Here is a 25,588-nt window from a genome sequence, read left to right as displayed (position 1 = left end):
CCGATCTGCGGCTCCTTTGCTGCGTGTAATTCCAACTCTCTCTCTCTTTCTCCCTGATTTTCAACTTCATCCACAGTCCTTTCTCTAAAATAACCCGTAAAAAGCCCAAAAATAAATCTTGAAAAAAGACCTTCATATATCGCTAACTCATTAGCTTATTAGCCGAATTACAAATTAGCCTTAGTCAAAGACTTTATAACAATATAACTTTTGCCAATCCCTCAAGCCTCTCAATATCGTCCTAATATGGTCACCTCTTACCTTAAACAAAAACAACAGTAAAAGATTTATGGTTGAACAGCCAATGGGGGGGCGTCAACACTTGAGCAGTCTATATCAATCTTCACATGACAAACATTAGTTAACAATATAATCTCCCAGTCCTACAAACTTTTCAATCAATCAACTTTCATTTCTGTACCACAAAATCATGACAAAAGTTATCTTAGGACATTTTACTTAAAGAACAGGTCTACGCCTACTTTGTTAATGTATTTCGACAGACCCAACAAAGAATGTGCGCTGTATGGATCCTTTCCCACTTATAATTTAAGTTCTTAATCGTAAAATGCTGTATTAATGAATGAATGAATGATCTTTCATAAGATAGTCTTTATCTAATGCAAAAGCTCTGTTTTATTATTTTTTTAAAAACCCTCTACTCTCCTGAATGAATTACATTGAAGGACTTCCACATAGAACGGATGCTCTTTTTAGTATCTCAGAGAGTGCTGCCTGACAAGATCAGCTGTCCTAAAATAGAATCAGCTGATGTTTGTGTGTCTCATGTGTGCGCGTGAAAGTGCAGAAGAGAAGTGAGCCAATGAGAGACGAAGAGAACATTCATCCAAATGAAAAAGACATGGACCCTGGAAACCTCATACATATTACCACCACAATGACACCCGCTGTTTGAACTCATATTCATGGACTACACAAAGGTACAATGACAGAACAGCTGTTGATCAATATGTTGTAAGTCACTGTGTTCTAAAATAAGAGCAAAAAAAAACAACACTTTGCAAATGATAAGCTGTTCAAAACATACTTAAAGCTGTTTTCCTGCAGAGCTAAAGTGCCACATTGAAAGGTGACCTACAGCATAACAAACAACAACGTGTGACTTTAGTGTTGAATTTGCTTGATTGTTGTGTAAGGATATAATATGTCCAATTCACTTGTACATTTGACTGCTTTGTCAGAATACCCTTTAGATTGCATATTTAATTCATGCTAACTGTAGCTTATCTTTCTTTTCTATAATTTCCTACTGTGGCAACAACAACAAATATTTTTATTTATTTATCTTAAAAACCCCTGAGCCTTACATACCGCATTTCTATGAATGCTATGCTCTCTTACCTATTTAGTGGGGCTAATCGAGAATAGAATAAAACATATGGCTCTCCTTATAGACCGCACCTTGATGCCAGCTTATTATTAAGTGCCGCTGTGTATTGCCGTCTCAATCATTTTATTACATATAATATAGACCAAAAGAAAAGGTGTTTCTGTGCTTCTTGTTACACATTTTTTTTTCAAAAACAATCCTTCCTCCCTTTACTGGTGCTAAATCTTACCCTGGTTAGTAAGCGCTACTGAGGTCGAGGTAATGAGCTGGAAGGCAGCTATAGGTCACTAACAGCTCTATCTGCTGTGGGCAATGGTCCAGACATCCTCTATCCCGCAGCATCTCTGAGCAGCATGATAAGGCCTCCGATAGGATGGTAGAGAGGTATAGTATGAGCTGAAAAACTAATGGGCTCACTAAACTGACATCCATTAACAGGATGTCCACTCACTAATGTCAGTGATGCAGTTTAAGGAAAAAAACATCTTCTCCTGCTTCTACATCATTACATCATTAAATATAAACAGGTTAATGAGTAACATGAGCTTCATAAGGTGTTATTTTCACAACAAGAAAAGTACAGGTTTCATTTTCAAGCAACAACAGAGATGTATTAGTATGGACTTATATTCTATGAACAAAATAGAATGGACAAGTACAGTTAAAGCATTCGGTCTATTTCATCAGTGTGCCAGAGCTGTATGCTTATTACCTTGTAAAAAAAGGATGAATTTGCACATAGACGACTGACACTTTGAGCCTTAGTGAATAAAAATGACAACATTTTCTCAAAGTTAGTCATTTGTCGTCATGAGGGGGCAGTATGGTGAAAAAATATTCTCTCAAAAGCAGAGGAAACTTGTAAGAAAACGCCCATATCATGTGCAGAGAAACAGCACAATACCTGAACCTATAGTGTTACTTAATAACTAATACACCTGCTTTTCATTACACATGCTGAATATTTTCTCATGGAGATGCCTGCAGTGTTATAATAACATCCCAGGACTGTAGAGTCATTGTTTTGTTCCCTGACTGCGTTGGATGAATTTTGAAGTGCTTCCTTGGGATATTTTTTTTAAGGTTTTTAGCTGCTTTGTTAGGCCAATTTTAAATTATTTAGGTATAATGATGTATATTAGTAGTAGAGTTTTTTTTATGTGACAAACTCTCTTTATTTATATACAGCGAGGACATATGAATCAGGTCCTGATCCCTGAACAGCTAGAATCTGGAAAGCAGCACAATGCAACAGGAAGCAATGGTATTAAAACAGTGAAATTTATGAACGAGTAACAGACAAATGAAGAAAGAAAGAGTAATAATAAAGACAAAGACATTGGCAGAGATGTACGACCATGAGCTATAGACACAGTTAAGGCACATAAGCAGTGAATCCGCTGGCTAATGTGAAGTGCTGGGTGCTGTTTACTGAAGTGCAGGAGGGCAAAGGATAAGCGATGTGGAGCACTTTGGCCTGCCATCAGGGCGGCTGTTGGAGCTTTTAAGTGTCTGAATGAGGGGTGGTGTAACTTCATTAGTGTTCTCTGGGCAGCAGTGAAAGCAGGTGGGGTTCTTTGAGGGACTCGAGGGAGGAGGGACATCTCATCTGCAGCCAAACAAGCAATTAGACACAAACACAAAGTGCCACCTGCACAGGCTGTGACCAAGAACAGGTGGAGGGAGATTACTGGGTTATTATGATGACATTTTTATTGACATCCATCAAATGGTGCAAGTGTGTTTAAGCTTTGCGTGTCTGCGTGTGCGTGTGCGCGTGTGCTTTTCCACTTTGTCCAAGTGCCCTCAACAAATACACTCTTGTTTTGGACAGATTAATGTGCAACTCTAATAGATGCTTGTAAAAATTGTAATCCCTGTAACACACTAACACACAAACACACACACACACACACACACACACACACACACACACACACACACACACACACACACACACACACACACATGCACACACAGTTTAAGTGCTACTCAAAATTCCCCAAAAGATCCAGTATATTCAAGACAGCAAGTATTAATTGACTTCATTTTCATTTTTTTAACATGGTGATGAAAAATAAGATAGTAGCCTTTAAATTACGAAAAGGCAGAGTTAGTAAACATGAAGCAATAAGGGGTGAAGGTAGGTATCTCAGACTTTTATTTCCCATTCAGGTATTTTTTTAAATTTGACATCCTTTATTAATCCCTGAGGGATTTCCTGGTTTACACTCTGTTATGTGTGTGAGAGACATGCTTCTCACACACATAGGCCCGAACATGCACCAACAGGACCTGTGGACATGCACTAATGGAGAGGTGTCAGAGTGGGTCTGCTGCGACGCAAGGAGTTCAGTGTCTTGCTTAAGGGCACGTCAGAAGTACAGGGAAATTGTCCTGGAATCTCTTCAGCTACCAGACCAACGTCCATATTTTGGTCAGCACATGGACTTGAATTGGCAACCCTCCGGTTCCCGACCCAAGGCACTACTATGGAAAGTTATTTAAATACATAAACTTCAAGAAATACAGAGACAGATATACTAACTTCATTTCATTTAACAGTTTAACATTTGTTTGGTGACCTCAGTGAGACACATGATAACACAGAGATTCTCTTGTTAAAGCTCTCTATGATTTAATGAGAGACACTTATTTCAATCTTAAAGAAGCAATTGTATTTTAGCTCTGCATATGTTTGACTAATTGCACTCACAATACATATGTTCAAACTCCTTAACTAAATGTGTCATAAATATCAAAATATTTCTAATGGAAACTACGAGTTTGGGATTCTTTGTCTGGTGACAAAGCTTGGATGGCACCCTTGGACTCTTGAGTGAGTTTTGTCTTGTAGCACCATCTGGTGGGTAAGTATGGACATAGCAGGTTGATGCATCTGTTCCGTTCATGAGTAAATTCATGAATGAAGCATTCAATAAATTTGTGCAAATCAAGAAACGGATTTGCAACAATGAGAGCACCATCTTCATATATATCGTGACACTACTTGTATTTACGATACTAGGTAATGAGAAGTTAGACACACAAAAACAAAGTCATTATAGTAAAATTTGAATAAATGCGATCGAGAGTAATGATCATGTATAAAAGGTTCAGACAGGTAATTTGCCAGTGTATTTTAAATGTCTAAACTACATACAAATAATTTTATTGAGAAACCATCAAAGCTTAGACAATTCTGTTCCTGGTCAGTACGTGCATTAATACAAAACCATATACCTTGTTTCTTTTTCAAGTATAGTGAATTTGATCCGTGACTATTGACATCAAATGAGGTGAGATGTAGCCTGACCTGAAATTATGTCAACACACACTCTGATACTCTTTAAAACACTGACTTTTACAGCTTTCAGTAATGAGACATATTATGCTGTTGTCATAATTTGCATATTTTCTGCATATTTGCTTTTCCTCCATTTTTCCATAAGGGGGAAGCATCATCCTCTTTTCCTCTCCGACTGTGAGTGGCTTTTGGGTAAGTTCATTACTGCTGCTGAGGCTGAATCTGGATGTTGGCTTAAGAAGACAAAAACAAAATAAAGTGACAAAAAGACAAAAGAATGTTGGTATCTGCATTTAGAAGATTTGTGATGGCACATTGGGATCTGTTTTCCCTTTATTATTCACTTTCCTTTAACATTTGCCTATTGTTAATTTTTCATGCTACTTTCATTTTTTTTCATTTAGAAATGTTTTCACAAATTATTTTCAACCCCCCTAAATATGTGCTGTATAATGTTCTCTCCACTGCGAAGGCACTTTTCATTCAATGTATTTCACAGCGATAACAAAGCATTGCCAACTTGATGCCAGTGATACAGCACATGGCACAGTTTTGACTGACCATATCCAGTTTTTGACCGACACCAAAGACCTTTTAAGAGGTGTTCTATATGAAATACAAGAGACCAGGATGTAAGATTGGTTGAATACTCCTTGTTAAAGATTCCTGCTTCTGGTTTGTAGAATTCAAATGGTGTGTAAAACAATGATTGATGGTCTTTTATTACAAAATGATTGTGTAAACCAAGTCTAAAAGCATTATTGATATACTAATTGAAATTAAATTACTTCTATTAATCTTTACAGACCCTTAATATACAACCAAAATGAGTGACAGTTCCCTCCACCAGCCAGCGATCAATCAGAAACTGTGTTCTGAAAAAGGAAGACATCAAACCTAATTTGCATGTAGGCTACCGTTTAAAGACTAATGTTCCCTCATGCATGTCTTTATCTTGTGACATGCTAACATTTGCTTACATATGCATGAATGCTAAAACAGTCCCACATGCGATGCACCGCTCGTGTAACTTCCAACAGTACACACGCAAACGCACCAGCAAACCCTCCACTACACATGCACTCATAATCAGTGGTGAACCATGTGAGAATCCACTGAAGCCAAATAATGTGGTCTTTTCTTCCCTGTTTGAAAATAAAAAAATAGAACACTGAGTCAGACCATATGAACACACATGTACTGTAAAATACAGATCATTTAAAACGGAAGGCCTTAAGACTTATCTGAACGATTATTTTAACATCACAGACACAAAATAGAAATTTACAGATGGATAGACACGGTGAGCATTCATGTTGAGATGTCCTTTGGTATTCAAGCATGACTCCCTGTTATCAGGGGCCCAGTGTTTTCTATAAAAACATCGCTCACACTGTCACACACAGACTGAACTATACATGATCGATATATGTTTTTGCCTGCAGGCTGCTGTCAGCTTTTCAGATGAATGTTTGGCAGATCTGAAGACACGAGGGAAAACTCGACCGCTATCCCTGAAGTCGAATTGAAACAACTCACTTTTACCACTACTATGTCCTATTCAAAGGCACCATGTGCATTTGACTTTTGTATTGTTTATTTTAATTGTACAGTCTATGTCATAAAGCGAGAGAGACTTCCCTTTTTCCTCTTTATTAGCTGATAGAAGTAGATTAAACAGGTAGAGTGCAGAATATATTGGAGCTTTTTAGACCTATAGGCCATGTTTTATAAAACATATTTATTCAATTACCAGATATGTTTAATAAAGGGCTAGTAACTACCTCAGAAAGAATGTTCTTTCCTGCAAAATTTATGGAGCGAATAGATCATTGGAAGGCCAGTTATTTCCAATTACGTAACAACCAAAGACTGTATAAAAAAAGATGACAGAACAGCTTCCCAAAAGTGAAGCTAAAACATTTGGAGCTCCCCCTACTGACTGGCTGCAGTATAGTTGACAAACTCCGTCGCCTCCATGTGCATATGGGACATGGGTCAAACTCATCAAATACACCTTTTAAAACATATTTCTGTCATGCTAATTTATTATTATTCACTTTTGTGAAAAGCATATTTTTAATTAGGTATTTGATGCAATAAAAAAGGGCATAATGCCATAACAGCTCTAAAGGCAATGTAGCTTGACTGTGCATCGGATCAGCAGAGTAGATGAGGGAATGGCTAAAGCACCGTTGAAATTTCTATAACCATGAATGACTGCTTTGTTGTCTGCTCACTATCTGGGCTGGTTGGTGGATTATAGAGTCAATTATCTCCTAAATACTATACCAAATGTCACATAAGAGTTTTGAGATCTTTCATCTAGTGTAGGCCAATAGGTACTCTCCACTTTTACAATTTCAGATTTAATCTCATCTAAGGAGCTTTTATGAAATGATACAAGCAAGATTGCTTCTTTAAAGCAGGAAGATATTCAATTTATCATGTTGATGTAGAGTCAGAAATGTAATCGTGGTTAATCAAAAAATGCATTCAAGAGGACAAAGACCCAAAACACACACACACGCACACACACACACACACACAGACTCGAGGTCAAGCTGTATTGAGGTCTTTTCCTGCGTCTGACAGCGACACGCATCACTGGCTGATTTTGCTAAGCCAATCAGAAAACGACTCACCGGGTGTATCCTTTTACTGCAGTGGGGGTAGAGAGGAGCAGGGCAGAACAAAATGACTGAAAAGGAAATGCTGAGAGGTATGTGTGAGAGAGAGCGCAAGAGAGAGAGAGAGGGAGCGATCAGACCACTTACTACAGTGACGTGAATTTGTTAACTGTACGTCAGACTGAGAGACGTGTCACGCTGGACGGACCAATAGGAGGCTGAGAAATGGGGCCACTTATGACATCAATGCTGGCATGGGACGAGCATTGCCTGCATGAGGGAGCTTTCCGATGAGTAGACAGACGGAGGGAGCACACAGTGATACTCTAATCATCAGCAGTGCAAAGACACAACACACATGCTCTCTGCTTTGTAATCCACATTTGGTTCATTATGCACAAGCCAAAGTGTTTCTTTTTCAATCACTCTAATGTTTACACACACAGCATCATGGCCCATACAGTTCATGCACAGATGGTGATTACTGCATATTCAAATATAACATGACTGCTCTGCTTATGTTGCTATGAAATTTTTACTTCACCACACAGACAAAGATCAGCCCGCTGGTTATCAGAATCAGAATCAGAATCAGAATCAGCTTTAATGACCGTGTATGCTTACACACACAAGGAATTTGACTTTGGTGAACTGTGCTTACTCAATGTATAAAAGTATAATTAAATATAAACATAAAATAAGCAAAGACTAATATGTACTGTACAAGGCTAAATAAGACAATAGTGCAGTGGTGAGTTGAGCAAAAATGCATGAAATTAAACATGTAAATATGTACTGTAACAGATGGTTATTATACATGAGGTAGAGAGTTTTTATTGTATTTTTATTAAGCATTGTGCATAGATTGAAATCAGAGGAGGATACATATAATATGTTTTTTATATGATTAAGTCATTTAACATAAAACATTTGTTTAAATATTCATTTGTTTAGAAACTCCTCACCTGAACTGAAATCAAATCTCATACAAAATACATTTGTGTATGAAATGATGTAGGTGTAATGTAGTTAGTCAGAGTTGTCCTATTAGGCATATTTGTAATGTTTTCTACTGGGCTGTTGCTGTTTCTTATAATATGTAGATAAATTAATAAAATGATGCTGGTGGTCATGAAACAGTGATGTTAATGATGATAGAAACCTCTTGGTTAAGGTCTTGAAAAAAGATTGTGGTCAAGGTAATTCCTAAAAAATGTGTTGTTCTGTATCACTTAAAGTAGTTTCTATTGTTAGTGGGGAAGTTTGCTTGTACATGTTTTTTTAAGGTAAGGACGTTATTTTATTTTGAGTTACCATAAAATATTATCATTCCTGGTTGAAATATCAGTGAAAATATACATTTCAATATCAGAATGTATTATTATTCTACATTCTACTGTTAGTGTTGAAGCACATATTTAATGTCATGAAAGTAATAATGTATAAAATACACTTTTTTGCATTATTAATAAAATACAGCAAACCAAAGGTGTGTGTGGTTTAGACAAAGCCTCAGAATGATATTAAACAGATCTACTTTGAAAGCTTTCAGTGTTTTTTAAAGGTTTATTGTTTCAAGTATAAAACTGGAACGCTAATATTTCTGCTCTGCTATGTAACGCTTTTGAGGCCAAGCAAACACACCTATATTTGAGACATACAGATGAATGTTGTTATTGTTCTTCATCAAGTGCAAAAGACTGAAAATACTACCATGACGCATTGTTTTTTTCTGAGATAATACATACATATGTTTTACGTGAATTACATTTACAACTAGGTTGTTAGCATGTAAGCATGAGAGTCGGCATTATATTTCCTGCTTTTATTAACGACATGACATTTAAATCTTGTGATATGCAGGTATTCCATGTTTGTTTTAGAAAGGTTCAGCCCCCCCCCTAATGACCCTTGAGCCCTAGGTATGAATGCAAGTCTGAGAACTATGCAAATCTGTAGGCACTCAGGTGTGCACATACATCATTCATCAATATTGATGGATGTGTGCAAACACAGAGTGGGTATTTAGTGTTCAGTCGGCCTGGTAATGCAAAAGACCCAACAGTGGTGATTCTAAAACTTTATTGATCCAAGTTTAGAGGATAAAGGGGGATGCTTACCAGTCCATAACCGCTTAAAGAGGAAATTACTGAAAACTTGTAAAGTTATTCATCCCCATTATAAAGTTAATAGCATTGATGGAATAGTAACAGCTAACTTTGTACACATGAACAATTCATGCATTCATGCACACACAAACACTTGTTCATAAAACCTTTCCTGGTGCGACTGACCCCACAGAAGGGTTTAAGACATACATTATAGTAAAAGATCTCTAAACTGATCACACTTTCAACACGCAGACCTCAACTAGTGGATAACATACTTGTTAACTGTTAGAAAAGCCACAGTGGAGGTAAAGCTTCTAGATAAAGTGTCATTTCTAATTTTCCTTTAACAATAGCCTGATTAGGTTTTATAAAGTTTGGTGAAAGCTGGCCCATAAGGAAGGGATTTAAATATAACTCTGCACAACTCAGGAAACAGCATTGAGAGAAATCCACAAATTGAGTACAGGAAAACCTCTGGGAATTGTGGGAAATGAATGACGTCAATACAAACAGTTGTGAACCGGTCGTTGTTCTCAAGAGGTGACCTGCAGAGTGAGAGTGAGGCCGAGATGCAGCTAATCCTGTCTACTGGTCCACTTAAGTTCCCATGAATGTGGATTTAATGCAGAAATTATTGCCGATTGTTTGAACATATGCAAAGATAGGAGACTGCTATAATGTGTTATAGCATTTTAAGAATTGAACATATCATACTTGCATTAACACATTGTTAAGAAAATATTAAATTAAAAGCCCCTTTGTCCACCTTCACTTTCTTTAGCTTTGCTATATGAATAACAAGTTAAAATAGTTACTTTGTTCCTAAAAAGATTTGTTAGTGGTGGGAAAAAAGTTGCACATTAAATCCAGGTCAACTTCAGTATGATGTGAATTTTCCACTTGGGCATTTATTTGCGCAAACTAATGTTATTGCTTCAACCTCAAGGGATTTGACTTTACATTAATCTGCATTTCCATCTACTTTCTTTCTGTTTTCTCACCCTCCCCCCTCCCTCCCCGCTCTGTTCTGCTGTGAGCCCACAGCTCCTATGGGAAGGTGTTGGGACGATAAGAAACAGACAGTCTGGAAAGCAGGGAGAGGCAGGAAGAGAGCGGGGGAGTGGAGTGGTGGGGCCTTTACAGCTGTGCAAAGAACTTTATTCTCTATTTATGATTCCCAGATGTTTGTGAAAGCAGAGGTATTTGCACATATCAGAAGGAATTGCCACATATACTGACATATATTGGCCTCATTGGATATAAGCATTCAGTGAATTGTGTTTTAAGAATCAGATTACCAGATGTTGCATTTTGTTGCACAACTTTAGCGGGATGACTTCTTCGGTGTCTTTACTTTACTGAGGAAAGAGGCAGAAGGGATGAATGAGAGACAGTGAAATGAAAAGGGAAGAAGCATACAGTATGATGTAATGCCATTACCAGTGGGTAACCTGTTTATTTATCCAGGTTAAAAAGCATGCAATTATCTGGAAGCTGCCCGGCACAGGCGCATTCTTTTACCGTTCAGTCAGTGCCATCGTGATGGTAACTGTGAGGCTCATTTATTCCTCCAGCATCCTCTGTAGCCTTTTGCTGTGATGAAGTCAAATCCATGACCTTCTGGTGCTGGACACAAGCCCAGTGCTGTAACCTTGTGTTTGTCCCCATATATCCTTTGTGTGCATCCGTGTACAGGTGTTGCAATATCTTCAATTATCTGCAGATTCATTTTTATTACATTTTTATGTTTTTTTGGACACAAGATAGTTAGAACAGGAAATAAAAAAGTGATGTCAACGCTATATTTCTTTTTTTTTGGTCTTCTGTAGGTCTCTTCTTAACAGAAAATGTGATAATCCAAAACATTCAACAGTCTTTCTCCTCACCTCTCTGGAAGCCCTCTGCTGAGTTTATTGCTTTATAAATAAGGGCAATTACTGGAGCGTCCGGGTCTGCCTGCTCAGTGTGAGCCTGTGTGACACTGCTACAATGGGCCAATAATGGCTCCCTCGCTGGGCAATAAGCCCATTAGGATGAGGACTAAATGGACCAGGCTTCTCCTTACGATTCTCCTTCACTTGCCTGCTTCATGTAGTATTTATGAGTTTGATTTATTAGTTCGTAGACCACAGTTTTCGACTGTAATTGTGTAAAAGCATGTTGATATATGAAGACAGAGCTCCCCAGAAGAGCGATTTTTTCCCCCCCTCCAGGAAACCAGCATGCAGCTTCTGGTAAGGTATTTTCAGATAAGATGGGAAATGTTGTTCATTCATTTGTCCTCCAATTTGTTCTACCCTGTTTCAAATCTCCAGTGAGGAGCTCTCCAGAGGGAGACCCTATTTCAGTTTCGGGAAGACGTGATCAGACCAGCAACTCTACTGGAAAATCTCAGTTGGTCAGTTTGTTGACAATGATTCCACTGAACCAGTGGCAACTGTGATTTCTTCAAAAGGATTGCATTATGCCTCAAAAGCACCATTCCCACTACGTGATAGATAGATCTTTACTGTATCTTGAAGACCCTAGCCCAGAATTGCAGGACAGATGAAGCCAGCCTCAGGTGTCCCATGGAATTTTCAGCCAACACACATCATTAATAAGAAAAGGGATCAGGTCACCTCAAAGTTATGATTTCCATCTTGAACATGGTTAACTCGCTGAATAGCATACAGTCAGTGCACCAACCAACAACCAGGATGGAGTGATTCATATAACTTGATGTTAAGGAAGTTCAGTATTTGACCAGAGTATAAATCTAAATAATTTTAGTATGTTAGATACAGAGCCGAATGTTGCATTATTCTTTCTTGTTAGAGGTTGTCAGGCTAAAACAAATGACTGCAATAAAGTACTAGCTCTATGATGGAATTCAGTTCTCCTCAGATATGCATTTCAAGCTCCACAGATGCAATTTGTGGAGTAATGTGACAAATAAATTCAATAGAAAAGAAGAGATGAATGGACAGAAAGAACAACAGACGATTGTTTTCTGCAACATCCAGACAGCACTCTTCATAAGTTCATCCATTCTACAGATTTGGCCTCACTGGATCCAAAGAGTTATCGTTTCATACGATTTTAGACATCGTCTTTTATAATCACTTCTGTTTTAGCATTGCTAAAAGCCTGATCGACCGTGGCAGTGTTTAACACCTTGGTCTGGAAACCAGCTAACTAATAACATCCACAGGCTAGTGGTACAGCAGAGCTATTGGTGGCCGTCCAGAACAGAAAGTGCTGGAGAAGCTTGACCACTGAGCTGTCCCTCAGGATTGGTTTCTATTTCAGTGTAAGTACACAGTCTGCCAATTGATATGGATGAGGTGATTGGAGGAGAAGAACATTTTATCAGCTGAGCTTTAATCATCTAGTGTTCCCTTGATTGGAACGCTTCCAGCTGAACAGGATAGGACAGTGCAGCAAGGGAGAATATTAAAAAAGCACCAAAACAAAGTACCTTGTTCATTTTTACAATACTTTTCACTATTACATCACAAAAAGATAAAATGTTTTGCTGTTACACATTGATCCAGATGTATGAACTTCAGAGATGAGGTTTATTGCAAAAGCAGTCAAATCCCCTTGTGTTTCTCCATTGACTTTGCACTTTGACCCCTCTGTACTAGAATCGATGTAAGGCATCAAAAACGCTTGTTGATGTAGAGGCAAATAGATTTTTCTAGGAGGCTTGTGGCCTTCAACACATCAGTCCTGAGAATTCATTTTAGCATAAAGCTAGCAAAAGGAGAGGTAATGGGAATCTCCTAAAGCCACTCACAGTTCTTTGTCTGTATTCCATCATTTTGTGACTCCTGTTAGCTGATGACAATATGGTAGAGTGTAACAGCATCAGACTTGGACTATACTGATCATCACTGACCAGAGTTCAACAAGGGGCAGGAAGATGGGAGGGCTCTATGATGAGATGAAGGGAGGGTTGTGCTAAATGGACTGGTTCTGTCACTTACGGTAAAATCAGCAGATTTGAAGTCTGGGGCTTCTCAGTGGTGAATGTCGCATGGAAATATCTATCCTTATACATTCAAAAACAGAGATAAACAAAGACTGTCTGGAAGAAACATGCCGCCTCTCTCTGTAAGGCTTATTGTTCAAGAGAGTTTGACGTGTAGCATCCAGGCCCTTGGCTGTTTCTGACCTTAGAGAAGGAGCTGTTTGTATTGATGCTGCATCTCTGTTTTATTTGTATCGTCTTCTTTTGTGTCTATGTCTGTGTGCTTTTGGGTTGTTTTGTCAATGTGCAACCATGCATTCACATAGACAAGTATTTTTGTCTGCCTGATTATCACATTTTTATTTTTGCATTTGGTCCTTGTAAGGAAATGCTTCAAAATTATAACTATTTCATTATTCAAGAGCATTTATTTTTCATCAGACGTTTTTAAAGAGTGTTCTTTTTTTTTTAACCTGGTTAGAACATTGGGAAAAAAAAGACTTTTTAAGGTGGAAAAATTTAGTAAAAGAAGTAATTTGGATAAAATGTTTCTTTTCACAACAGGAAGAACTCATCCATCGCTTATTAAAATATATTACCATCCACTTGCCCCAGTTCTGCTATGAGGGACAAACAGGGAGGGAGTAATGTGATGCTAATGAAAGCGCCCTCTGAGGACTGGATATTGCCAAAGCTGATCAATGACAACCAAAAGTGGTAGTAATCATGTTTATGCAGTGTGCGTTTGCATGTAAAACTGTGTGTGTAAGTGCTTAGGCTGGTCTGGGATACTGAGCTGGTTTGACGTTAATCAAGCTTGGCGCAGTAACATTAGCTTCACTGGCTCCCAAAGGCTCTCTCTCTCTCTCTCTCTCTCTCTCTCTCTCTCTTGCACCTTTTTTCCTTCCACACTGATGCCGTAAAGGTTTCCATGGCTCTTTAAGCTGTCATGTACCATAACATTAAAATCTGTCAGGTCTTACACAGTGTCAATTAAAAATGAGCAAAACAAAGACAGAGAAAATTATCATTTTACTTTGGCAACTGAACACAAACACATGTTAAATGGCAGATTTATAAGAGGAATAAAGGAAGGGATGTCAGTCTTGCAAGTGTAACCAAAAAAAAAGCTGCATGCTAATCAAACCACCGGGGACACACTTCAGCCTCGGGAATGAGAGGTTTGACATTGCAGATTCTCTGTTGGTAATTAGCCAACACAGAATCCACACTGACATGGAGAGGAACGGGAGAGAAACCTGCAATGCAGAAAGAGACAGAAGAGGTTCACTTATTGTTCATCCTGATAAAGTCTCCTCGAGGAAGCTTAAAAATACAGTTCCCATAAACATCCGTCTTTGTTCTCAAAGCAAAACATTTATAGTAGACAAGGGATAGACAAGAGTAATGCAAACATATTTGTCTCAATTTGAAATAATCGTGTAACTATATTAATTAGAAAAAACAATGATAAAGTACCATTTACTTTGTATTACTGTGAATTATCTTGTATTTTCTGTGGCATTTTTAAATCTAACAAATAGATCCATATTGGGACTACATTATTTCAATGTAAGCTCTGAGTATCATCAAACTGATGACAATCATGCAATCAGCCGCCCTTATACAACGAAATATGCTGTAATTGAATAAACAAGAATTGGATAGGATACTTGTCTTTAGAGGATGGAGAAGAGGTCCTTGGAGTTGCACACACAAAGACACACATGGACAATGCCGCTGAATAATCTGTTTTGATAAATGTGTAATGAAGAGTGAGCACAGCCTATTGTTTGGTTTTGTTTCATCAATGAGTCCATGTACGGGTTGAATGCTTCATTGTGACGCACAATTACGCAGCTTGGTGAAATATAAGCGACGTGTTAAAGGCACTAAACCTGGATTCATCTTTATGCAGTAGAAGATAAGGAGATTGGTTGTATGTATGCTTTGCCTTGTGTGTACTAAGATTTACATGTGGATTTGAGGCCTTTTTTAAGATTAAGAAGTACATTTTGAGAGTTTGTTATAACAATTGTGCTCCGTGATGCTGCACTGCACTGTTTAATCCGATGGAATAAAAGGAAACAGATTCTTACCTTGGCTAACACTCGTACACCTGACCCACTTTTCATCTTGAACTGAGTAGTAATTTCACTCATATCAGCAGTGCATGAGGTATATTTATCAAACAGTATTTCACTGAGAAAGGTTTTTAAAAAGCAAAGCCGCTGTATAGCCTCTAAGCTAGTCACTTGTTATCCCACCATACTTCGCAGTGAATCAGTTCATTTGGAATGAGCTAAGAGGCTAGTGGTGCCTGACTGGGGACTTGTTTGAATTGAGGAGTTCTTCCAGTCAAACCAACACTCCGGTTAAATGTTTACTCGATAAAGTAAAACATAATCTCTGAGGTTTAGACAACATTGCAGACCAAAGGGAATCGATATTTTTAAACGGAGTGATCAACATGGCAACGTATATGTGGACACCTGTAGGAGACATAAGGTGGTGGTCAAATTTGAGGAAAAGTTGCAGAGATTGGCTAGAGGATTGCAAGGTTGTGAAAAAAGTTTGAATTTGCATGAAAACGTTGAATTGAAGCATCCCAACTTCCTGGTAGGACTGTGATTGGGTTTTTGTTGTTGGGGATCGATTAGAATCAAGGGTCAATTGTGTTGAATGATGTACAGATGATGAAGTGCCTTGAGGTGAGGAATTAAAGATTACAAAGGATTTGTCACAAGAAAATAAAATAAAAACTGACATGAAACAGTTGTGGTTGGGTTATGATGATGACCCACAGGTGCAATGAAGGAGCTCAAGGAGTCTGGTTTAGCTCCAGCAGAGTTCAGCCCTGTCTTTGCTGCACGTCAGCACTCACCGATGTAAATCAAGATTTGGAACAGGTAGCCATGTTAATAACAACATCCAACCTTTACCCGGATAGACACTGTCCAGACAAAGTCGCGTAGTTGAACTGGGGAAGTGTTGTAACAGTGTTATCCATCATTGTGAAGTGCTTATAGAGATATGGAGAGGTGTGTGTGTGTGTGTGTGTGTGTGTGTGTGTGTGTGTGTGTGTGTCTGTGCTTGTTTAATTGTTGGCTTCCAGCAGGTTGTCTGATTGTTCTTGCTTAAACAGCCTCACTTATACATCCTGATATTATATATTTATACTGAGGCGTGGTGATAGCTCTTCTTGACCAAATATTCCTGGTTTAATGTCTTGATATTTAACAGGACACACTGCTGTAGGATTTTAATAGTTCTCACTAAAAGGCTCACAGGAAAACAAACAAGATATTTTAAGGAGTGAAACCAACTGCTTGCTCTTCTGTCAAGTACTCTGTTAGCTGTTTTAATTTAGTCAGTAGGTGATGATGCAGGCACTATCTTCAATTTATATAAATCTAAAGAAAACTATTTTGTATACTCTTCCTTTAAAGCATTAATACAATTCCATGTCCCTTTTTTGAACTACTAGTTAATAAATGTCTCCAGTCAGATGTTTAATTTGGTGAGCGCTATCTTTGTGGGTCTTATTATACAACCCAGTTTGGCACTGAGTTATTTGGTTACTTACCACATAATCTATTTTATTGTAGAAGGTGTGTGTTAGTAATTCTTTTTTAGCGAACAAAAACTTTGTTACAATGTTTGTTTTAATGTTGCTGACTGTGGTAGCCTACAGCAGGGGGAAATAAAATGTCAGTGTTTAAAAATGTTAATTTTCATTTTAAAAAATGACAATTTAAATAAATGACAATTTAATCAATGTAACCATAGTTTCTATTTATGCAAGCACCATTTGACATTTCACTTCCAAAGACTTAAACAACTATTGAGGACAATAGTTGTAGCGGCTAAGCCTGAACTTAAAGCCACTGAGGGGCTACGTAGACGGGCTAATATATTAATTGGCTTTGCAACTGAAGTAAGACAGTCCAATATCTTCTTCTTTTATGAAAGATGTGTGTGCGTGTGTGGTGTGGTGTGGCATTGCGGTCAAAAAAGTGTTTGTGCTCTGCGTCTAGCAACACCTGACACCCCATTGAAAGTTCCTACCTAAAAGAGTAAAAGACCTGAACCCAAAGGTGACACCTGCTGGAGCAATTTATGTCTCACACTCCTAAATATGGCTCTTACAATAATCAAACAAGAGGAGTAGTATTATATCTTTTGAAAAAAAATGTTGTCTGATGTTAAGGTGAACCTGTGAAAATATTAAAGTATAGTCAAGTATTTCCTTAAATACATGTTTTATGACATGTCAGACTTTTAAGAACATGGTCGTGACCCCGTCTGAAGCTTAACTCTTTGTAGATTCTCTGGCCGGCTACAGCCAACAGGAACTGTACTAACTGTTGGTACACTTACTATTGATATGCGTCTGTTCGATAACCACTTCAAAGATCCTAAACAATGCATTTTATGTTAAAGACTGCCTGGAACATTTTTTTTTTTTTTTGTATACCTTAAGTGATTTTACTTTAACTTGCAGAGTTGTACCCTGGATGAACGTACACTGCAAAGTCACAGTTTGGGGGAGTCAGAGGTACATCTGAGCACATTTCTGATGTATTTTGTGAGTTTTAGTTTAAATGATGGAGCAGCATTATCAGTTCTGTTATGATCCCTAATTAACCCAGACATAAAATTATGTGTTAAAAAATGAATCAGCCCCTAAAAAACAACTTCAAATACTTGCTAGACACATTTATTGGGCAAAAAAAAGGACACAAAATGCCAACTGTGCAATTATTAACACAAACACAGCCAGTATCTTCACAACACTGCTAGTTTCCAAATTACAGGGTGACTCTCAATGATTAGGGTTTTTTTATTTATTTATTATGGTGACTAATTAGCTTTGTCATGGTTAACTGTGGGCCTGTGGGCTCTGAAGATTCGGACACGCACGCAGAGAGAGAGAGAGAGGCTGTGTAACACACTTTAAGGAACTAAAAATACCCTCCACATCTCAGAGAAGGACACCAGTAGGAGTGAAGCAGCAGTATGGGCAAACTTGAACCATTCATGAATTGATTACTTGACTCTTTAGACATCAGACGCCAGGCTTTACATTTAAAAAGCTGTATTACCAATGTGCAACGCATGTCTGTTTAAGCAATCATCTACCAGCTGCTAATGAGTCAAACATTTCTAACAGCCTCTCACACATACACCCACTCACACACATTTAAGCATATGCATGCACAGAGCATAGCTTCACACTCCACTGACACATAACTATGAAAGTGTAGACCTACACTGATTGAGTCTCTGCTCCTGGTTTCACTTCATACTCAAATGTTACAGTCCCCAACCTCTGTGTGCAACTTCTGATTTTTAGACATTATAGGCTCGTTCCTGTTGTCATAACCTTTTTGGATAATGGCACATAAAACCATTCATCATGTTCTGACACAGAGAGACGTCATTGTCCTGTAGTTTGGCTGCCAGAGACAACATACTGCCTGTGCTTGTGCCTGTTAAAGGAGAACAGGCTGTGTTGCTGTCCCTGTGTGTGTTCACTGACCGTGTGTGTGTGTGTGTGTGTGTGTGTTCACTGACCGTGTGTGTGTGTGTGTGTGTGTGTGTGTGTGTGTGTGTGTAGTATACTGGTGCTTTCATGCTTTTTTGGAAGTGTGTCACCTGTGTTAATACAACAATGTCTGAGGAGTGCCTGTAATTTAACGGCACACCACTCACTGCTGTAAACAAGGACTCTAAATGTGTGATCCCCTGCAGATGTTACAGATGAAGCTCCATCATATGAGAGGTTCAGGAACAAGCAGCTCTAGCACAATGCTTATAATGCATTGGAAGGACAGATGCACTTTGAGCTTATAATGATATTCTCTGTTCTGTTTATTCGCCTTACAGCCTTAGATTTTTAGACGTGCTGAAAAAGTAAATTTGCTTCCTCAAAAGATCTGGCATATGAAACATTGTCTGCACTGAAATGTATTCACAAGCCCTTTAGGGGTTTTAATACAAGATGAAACATTAAAAAACTCAGTTTTAACTTTGTTTGTTTTCCTGAATCTCTGATGAAACAGCTGTGTTTTTTGGTGGCAGAATAGCTGCAAATAAAGCTGGGCTCTGTTATAGCAGAGTGTCATGTGAAAGGGTATCAAAGAGAATTTCAAAATTCAAAAAGCTTTGTAGCAAACGAATGGAAAAGCTGTGAAAACGTTTCCATTAGTACTGTGCAGGGCACTGCATCAGAAAACTACTGAGATTGACCGAGATGCTGAGTGGGCATGTCCTTGACCTTCGTCTTCTGCTGTGTCTGGGAGTGAGGTCTATAGGAAAGTCAGTGACTTTGCAGAGTCATAAAACAGTTTGAAACGTAGTGGTCGGGGAGACCCTCAGCCATTAAACCCTGACGGATAACTTCCACATGTGTTTCACTTATGACATGAATTGTTTTTTGCCAAGTTGAGTGTACACATCTGACATTGTAATATTATATGCATATATCAGAAAATATATAAAAGCTTTAACACTTAAATAGCCCATAAGACGAGCCATGTGGAGGGTTTGCAAACATAACTAAGCAGCTAAAAACATTAAAGAAAATTCTGGATTTCCATTTTCAAGGTGCCATTTTTAACACACATAACTAATTATTTGCATGTAAACTACATGATTACCAAGTAACAAAAAGGTAGCTTAGTAGCTACCAAAAGAAAAGTAAGAAAGAAAGTTTCAGTGAGAAACTGAACGCCATGATATGTCATCATCTTTTAGCTTAGACACAATGATTTTGTGGTTCTGGTCAATTACTCGTTGCACCATCGAGGATGTTTAACTGACACCATAAAGAAAGTCTGGAGAGCAAGAAATCGGTTGATGGTGAAAACATTTGTACTTCCTTTAAAGAGTAAACAACATTTAAGATAAGCTGTGTAAAAGTCAGAGATTTGTAACTCACAGTTTTACTATCCACAATAGTCTTTTAGTCTTTTTATTAGGTTTAAATAACATTAAAAAATACTAATACTAATACTATAGGCAGTAACAATGAAGTTTCACTAAAAATGTTATCATAAAAAAAAAACATTTCTGGAATTGAAAGTGTGGCAGGAGGATTGATAATAACCTTATCTGTTTGAGCATTCATAATGACTTCATTTAATGTTGCATGGAAAACATATTTTTGTGTTTATTAAAACTGCAGAAAAATTGAGAGAATGGCAGATGACAGAAATCTATGGACGATCTCGGAGAGCTAATAAGTATCACAGTGAACAAACAAAAGACATAAAAGCTTCAAAAGAAAAGCCCACTGCGCTTTATACTGTTTTTGTACATCATGCAGCAATTTGTACTGTTCAAGTTGAAACCCAATAAAAAAAATAAATGTAAAAAGCACACTGTATCTATTACTACATGCAGACAGAAACACAAACAGGACAGATGTTATGCTTAATTTCCAATATTAAACTATTAGGACATTCTTTAAGAAAAATCCACACAAACCAAAAGTTCCTCACGTGAGCTTTAAATATGGACACAACACACAAACACATGTAGTACCCCAACCCACATAGGTCTCTCTCACACACACACACACACACACACACACACACACACACACACACACACACACACACACACACACACACACACACACACACACACACACACACACACACACACACACACACACACACACACACACACACACACACACACACACAACACACTTAAACCTTGTTCAGCGTTGCTCGGTCTCTCCTTCTCATTCTTTCCATATGATGCATTAGGAGTTGTTTATGAGTTAGTGCAGCAGAAAATGTATCATATCCTGCTTTTTATTCCCAATCAGGGATAAATCTCCAACAGTGGCCTGTTCACACCAGTAACAACTTGGAACACGTAGCTCAAATATCTTTATAGGTTTGCACGTGCACATGTCTGTGTGTGTGGTAGAGGAGAAGATAAATTTACTGTATGTTGTGGTGAGGAAATATTCATTTTATATGGCCATGTGTCGTATTTACGAGCTGTATCAACGTTTTACAAGTGGAAGAAACTTTCTATAAATCTGTGACTCTAGCAGAGAAGCCACAGTATACCTTATCCAACCTTCTCTTTGGAAACGAAACATGCACCCAGCTTAACACGACCTCCTGCTGCTGCTTGATGTCATCAGACCAGAGCAGGAAACACCAACCAAACTAGTCAGTCTCTGTCGGTCATACTAAAAAGGGTCTCTTTACCGGGCACAGGATGGCGTTGCGTCAGCAGCACGATAAGCTGTGCCTGCTAACCCTTCAGGAATCCATGGATAAAAACCTGCTTATCACTGCTGTGATAGCGGCTTCAGTTTTCATATGTGTCTCTTTAACTAAGACTGGGGAAAGCTCAGAGCTCTCCCGTGCCTGCTATTGTACAAATACTGTTTCTTTGCACATGGAAGTTTGTAATTTGTCCGTATGAGGTGGTGTGTGCTTTATATTTGTGTATGTTGGATCTATAAGATTACAGGTGGATAGAAGATGTGTGTTGCGGAAAAGGTCAGTTGTTGTACCTGTGCTTCACCACTGGTCTCAATCCAATTTATTTGCACACAGTCAATCCATTCCATTCTCGTGTGTCATCTGCCACCTCAGAGTGACCCTCTTTCGCAGCGTGTTTGTCCAGCTAACTACAAACCATTGTGTTCTGCTGGGATAAAACACACACACGTGTCCACAAAGAGAGGCTAGTTATCATACTGTGTTTACAAGCAGAACAAATATGAGGTTAAACCTGGTGTGGCGGTGTAAGGGGTTCGAGATGAAGGGACATGAGATGTTGCTGCTTAAGGGAAAATGTCATGAATTATATTGGAAGTTCTGTCAGCTTATATGTCAGCCACAATATCAGACCGCAGGCTACCCAACAACCCCTGAGAGGGTAAGGCCTGAGCATGAATTTCACCCACAGAAAAGGAGAAAAGAACAAACACGCAGAGGGAGGGGAAAACAAAGACAAGCGCGCGCACAAAGGCCAGGGAAGAGGATGAGTACTCTGGGGGGATGAAGAGCAAGTTTGAAAACATCTGGTGCAGGGCGCTGACAGCAAGGAGAGAGAGAGAGAGAGAGAGAGAGAGAGTTAGGGATGTCTCAGAAGGGTTGACGGTCCAAAGAGCAAAGAGAGTGAGAAGAAACAAGGGCTCTTTAGGGATCAGAACATAACAAACATGCCTTGTTTTTTTTTAAGAGTTCAATATACTCTCATCATATGCTGGACAATAATGGACTAGATCAACCAGCTGGAAGGATAATGGTTACACTCAAACATTAGCAACCAAGTAAGAGTTAAAGCTCATTAAAGTAAGATCTGAAAAAAAAATAGGGAGCTAATGCAGCTGCAGCACTCTGATGGATGGAAATACTTCCAAGTAGCCTGCTGCAGGCTGACGATAACATTTTTGAAAACACTCTATAAAAGTTCCTTTCATAAACTAAAGGAAATTACATGTTTTTTTGCATCGAATACTAAAGAAAGAGACAATAGAACATAGCTTTTTGTGACAGCACTATATCTTTTTAAATCTGCTTAGAAATGTAGGGCAAACAGGTGAAGGCTGCTAACTTATTCTGCCACAGGAGAAAGATTTAGCATTTTAATCCTAAAAAAAAACCCCCAAAAACATGATGTGCAAGATTATTACAACCACATATAAATGGTATCTCTTTTGTTTGAAGGATTGTGCTTTTGTTCTCATTGCAGATTTGTTTTGTAGCCAGGAAAAGGAACTTTGGGTTGTCAAAAAACTGAAACAAGTAGCTTCTTTATAGGAACACGGGGGATTGTAAACTCTTCATAGTGATCTCCTTGTAGGAAGTGTCTTTGACATGTGAGATTTAAGGGACCTTTGACGGATACATGATATATTTTTAAGTTGTTTGGTGCTGTTATGATATCCCCTTTTTTCAACCCCTGTCATATTTATACACTGCAGTGCCTCTGAAATGTATTACAGGATCATCACAGTTAATTCTCTTAATTCCTCCTCCATCTTCCTGAACGAGGCAGGAAATCTTCATGTAAACATGGCATCCATCCACTGCTAAACTGAGTCACATCCAGGGCAGCCCTCAGCCTGCATGAGTGAGGAGAAACATGGGGGAGAGGAGCTAAAAACATGAGAGAGGAATCACCAGAGTGGCACAAAAATGGGATAGTGTCTAGTGGGAGGGGAGAGAAAGCGAGAGAGGGCGAGAGAGAGACTATAGAGAGGAGTGGAGTCAGTGGCCTAGATGTGTGAAACGCCAGGGGTTGCTGTTTTTGGTTCACTGGTTGACTTACTAAGGGCAAATAGACCAAATGTAATAGGGAAGTTCTGCACCACACGTAGGAAAAAAAAGTTTTGAACCCTTAAACTTTAATTTTGGTAGCTTTTAAATCTCCTGCAGAATTATTGAACTAGAATTTTTCCTCGCACAGACCAATAATTTGGTACACAGAGGACATGACACGCATGATCATGGCAATTATAGAAAGAACATATAGAGACTAATTCTAGGGTTTTTCCCAAGACGGTCAGCGTTCAAGCATTCCGCCTGACTGACTGATACGATGGCCTTGGAGGCAGACAGCGACAGAGGTTCATCAAGAAGCGCTCATGAAAAATATCCCCGGGCAGCGTTGGAGCGCAACGGCTACGTGAAGACATGTGTCACCCCGCTGCACCAGGACGCAGGGAGCCAGTCGTGGCTGAGAGTCGCCGTGACATGGACTCACCGAGGAGTGTCGTCTGCTGTCTGCGTTGCATCCATCACCGTTATTCTCTCTCTGCTGCTCAGATTGGTCGACGGGGATGCAGGCAGCAGCAGCAGCAGCAGCAGCGGAAATAGCTCCGGTTCTAGTCTTCATTTCTCGGCGGGCTGCGCTGTGGAGTTGCTTTTCACTGCATGTTACTGCGTCTCCCCAGTTTTTACTCTCGTATGTGCCTTCTTCTGGGTCGGGCTTTATCTGATCCGCTGCGGGGTGCTCGTCCGGACCGCGGTGTTTCTGTTAGCGCTGTGCCACTTGGGCGAAGCCGCGGCGCAGTCGCTCCTGCGCGGCGCCGAGGAGCAGCTGCTCTCGCTCCCCGCGACCCTGGTAGTCCTAGGCTGCGTGGGCAGCGGGGCTCTGCTGGTCGTTCGACTGCGCCAGGGAGTGTCCATCCTCGTCTTCATCAGCGTCATCAGGGCCGTCTCCATCGTCTCTCTGGGCAGGGTCCGGGCCAGCTGGAGACCCTACCTGGCCTACCTGCTGGGGCTGCTGGGGGTTTTGCTTGCGAGGTATGCTGACCGGCTCCTGCCGGCCTCAGGGACCAGCGGGACGGGGTGCTGTGGCTCTGTGACCGGGGCGAAGGAGGAGGACATCCCTGTCTTCAAAAGGAGACGGAGGTCCAGCTCCATAGCGGCCTCGGAAATGATGGCTCATAGTCAGAGCAACAGCAAGTCCCACCGCAGGACTTCGCTGCCGTGCATTCCGCGGGACCAGGTAAGACTAGCCCAAGTTTGGAATCATTTTTCACTTCACATTCAATGATTTGACCTTTCAACAACTGCAGACTTTTGTTTGCTATCCTCTATTTGTCACTGCTGGCATACGTGACAGCTTTACGCGCGAATCATTCTTGACAACGGGCCAAACGGGACACCATAGATTGTAATAAGCGTTATTATGATGACACGAATGATTTGTGTGCTGCATAGGCCTTTTACTGTTACTCTGACCCATGAGGCTACTTTTTTTTTAAAATCTCTGAATAACGCCTGATATGGTGCTTTGAATAGCAGCATTGTCTGTGCACCCTCTTTCTGTCATTGCTCTTAGTTTGGGCATCATCATTTGCTCGCGTTGTGTTTGTGCAGCTGATAAGCAAATGGATGGTGCACTTAGCATGCCGAGTAAAAATGTGTCGGTGCCAGTGTGTGTGAGCGAATGTGCTTGCCTGTGTGCGCATGAATAGGTGAGAGGTCAAATGTAAACATTTAAAAAACTTCTGTTTATCCTGAGTGCTGACCAGTGGCATGGTGCACGTGCTCTCAAACTTTAACACATGATGGAGCCAAATGTGATTCAACTCTGTCCTTACAAGAGCCCCCTCTGGTGCTGCAGGTCAGGGTTATTGATTGTCAACAGTTATTGCTCTATTTTTATTGTGGTGTGTTTATTAGAAATAGACATCTTTTTTAAGGTTTTGGAAGTTTTTTTTTAAAGTCTCAATGTAGGGAGCTG

At 39.4% G+C, this 25,588-nt stretch overlaps 1 protein-coding gene across 1 annotated transcript in view; it reads left to right on the top strand.

Moving 5' to 3' along the window:
• Positions 1-23,670: 23,670 nt before the first annotated feature.
• Positions 23,671-25,588, top strand: part of LOC132979941 (cGMP-inhibited 3',5'-cyclic phosphodiesterase 3A-like) — a 55,646-nt gene continuing 53,728 nt past the window's right edge. Inside the window, exon 1 of the mRNA XM_061045763.1 lies at positions 23,671-24,847. Within this exon, the coding sequence (XP_060901746.1) occupies positions 23,936-24,847 (912 nt within the window). The 5' untranslated portion in view covers positions 23,671-23,935. The remainder of the gene's footprint in view (positions 24,848-25,588) is intronic.

Source organism: Labrus mixtus, chromosome 9 (genome assembly GCF_963584025.1).
Source record: "Labrus mixtus chromosome 9, fLabMix1.1, whole genome shotgun sequence".
In the NCBI taxonomy this organism is placed as follows: Eukaryota; Metazoa; Chordata; class Actinopteri; order Labriformes; family Labridae; genus Labrus; species Labrus mixtus.
The sequence above is the reverse complement of the archived record's forward strand: the minus strand, read 5'-3'. Positions and strand labels throughout refer to the sequence as shown.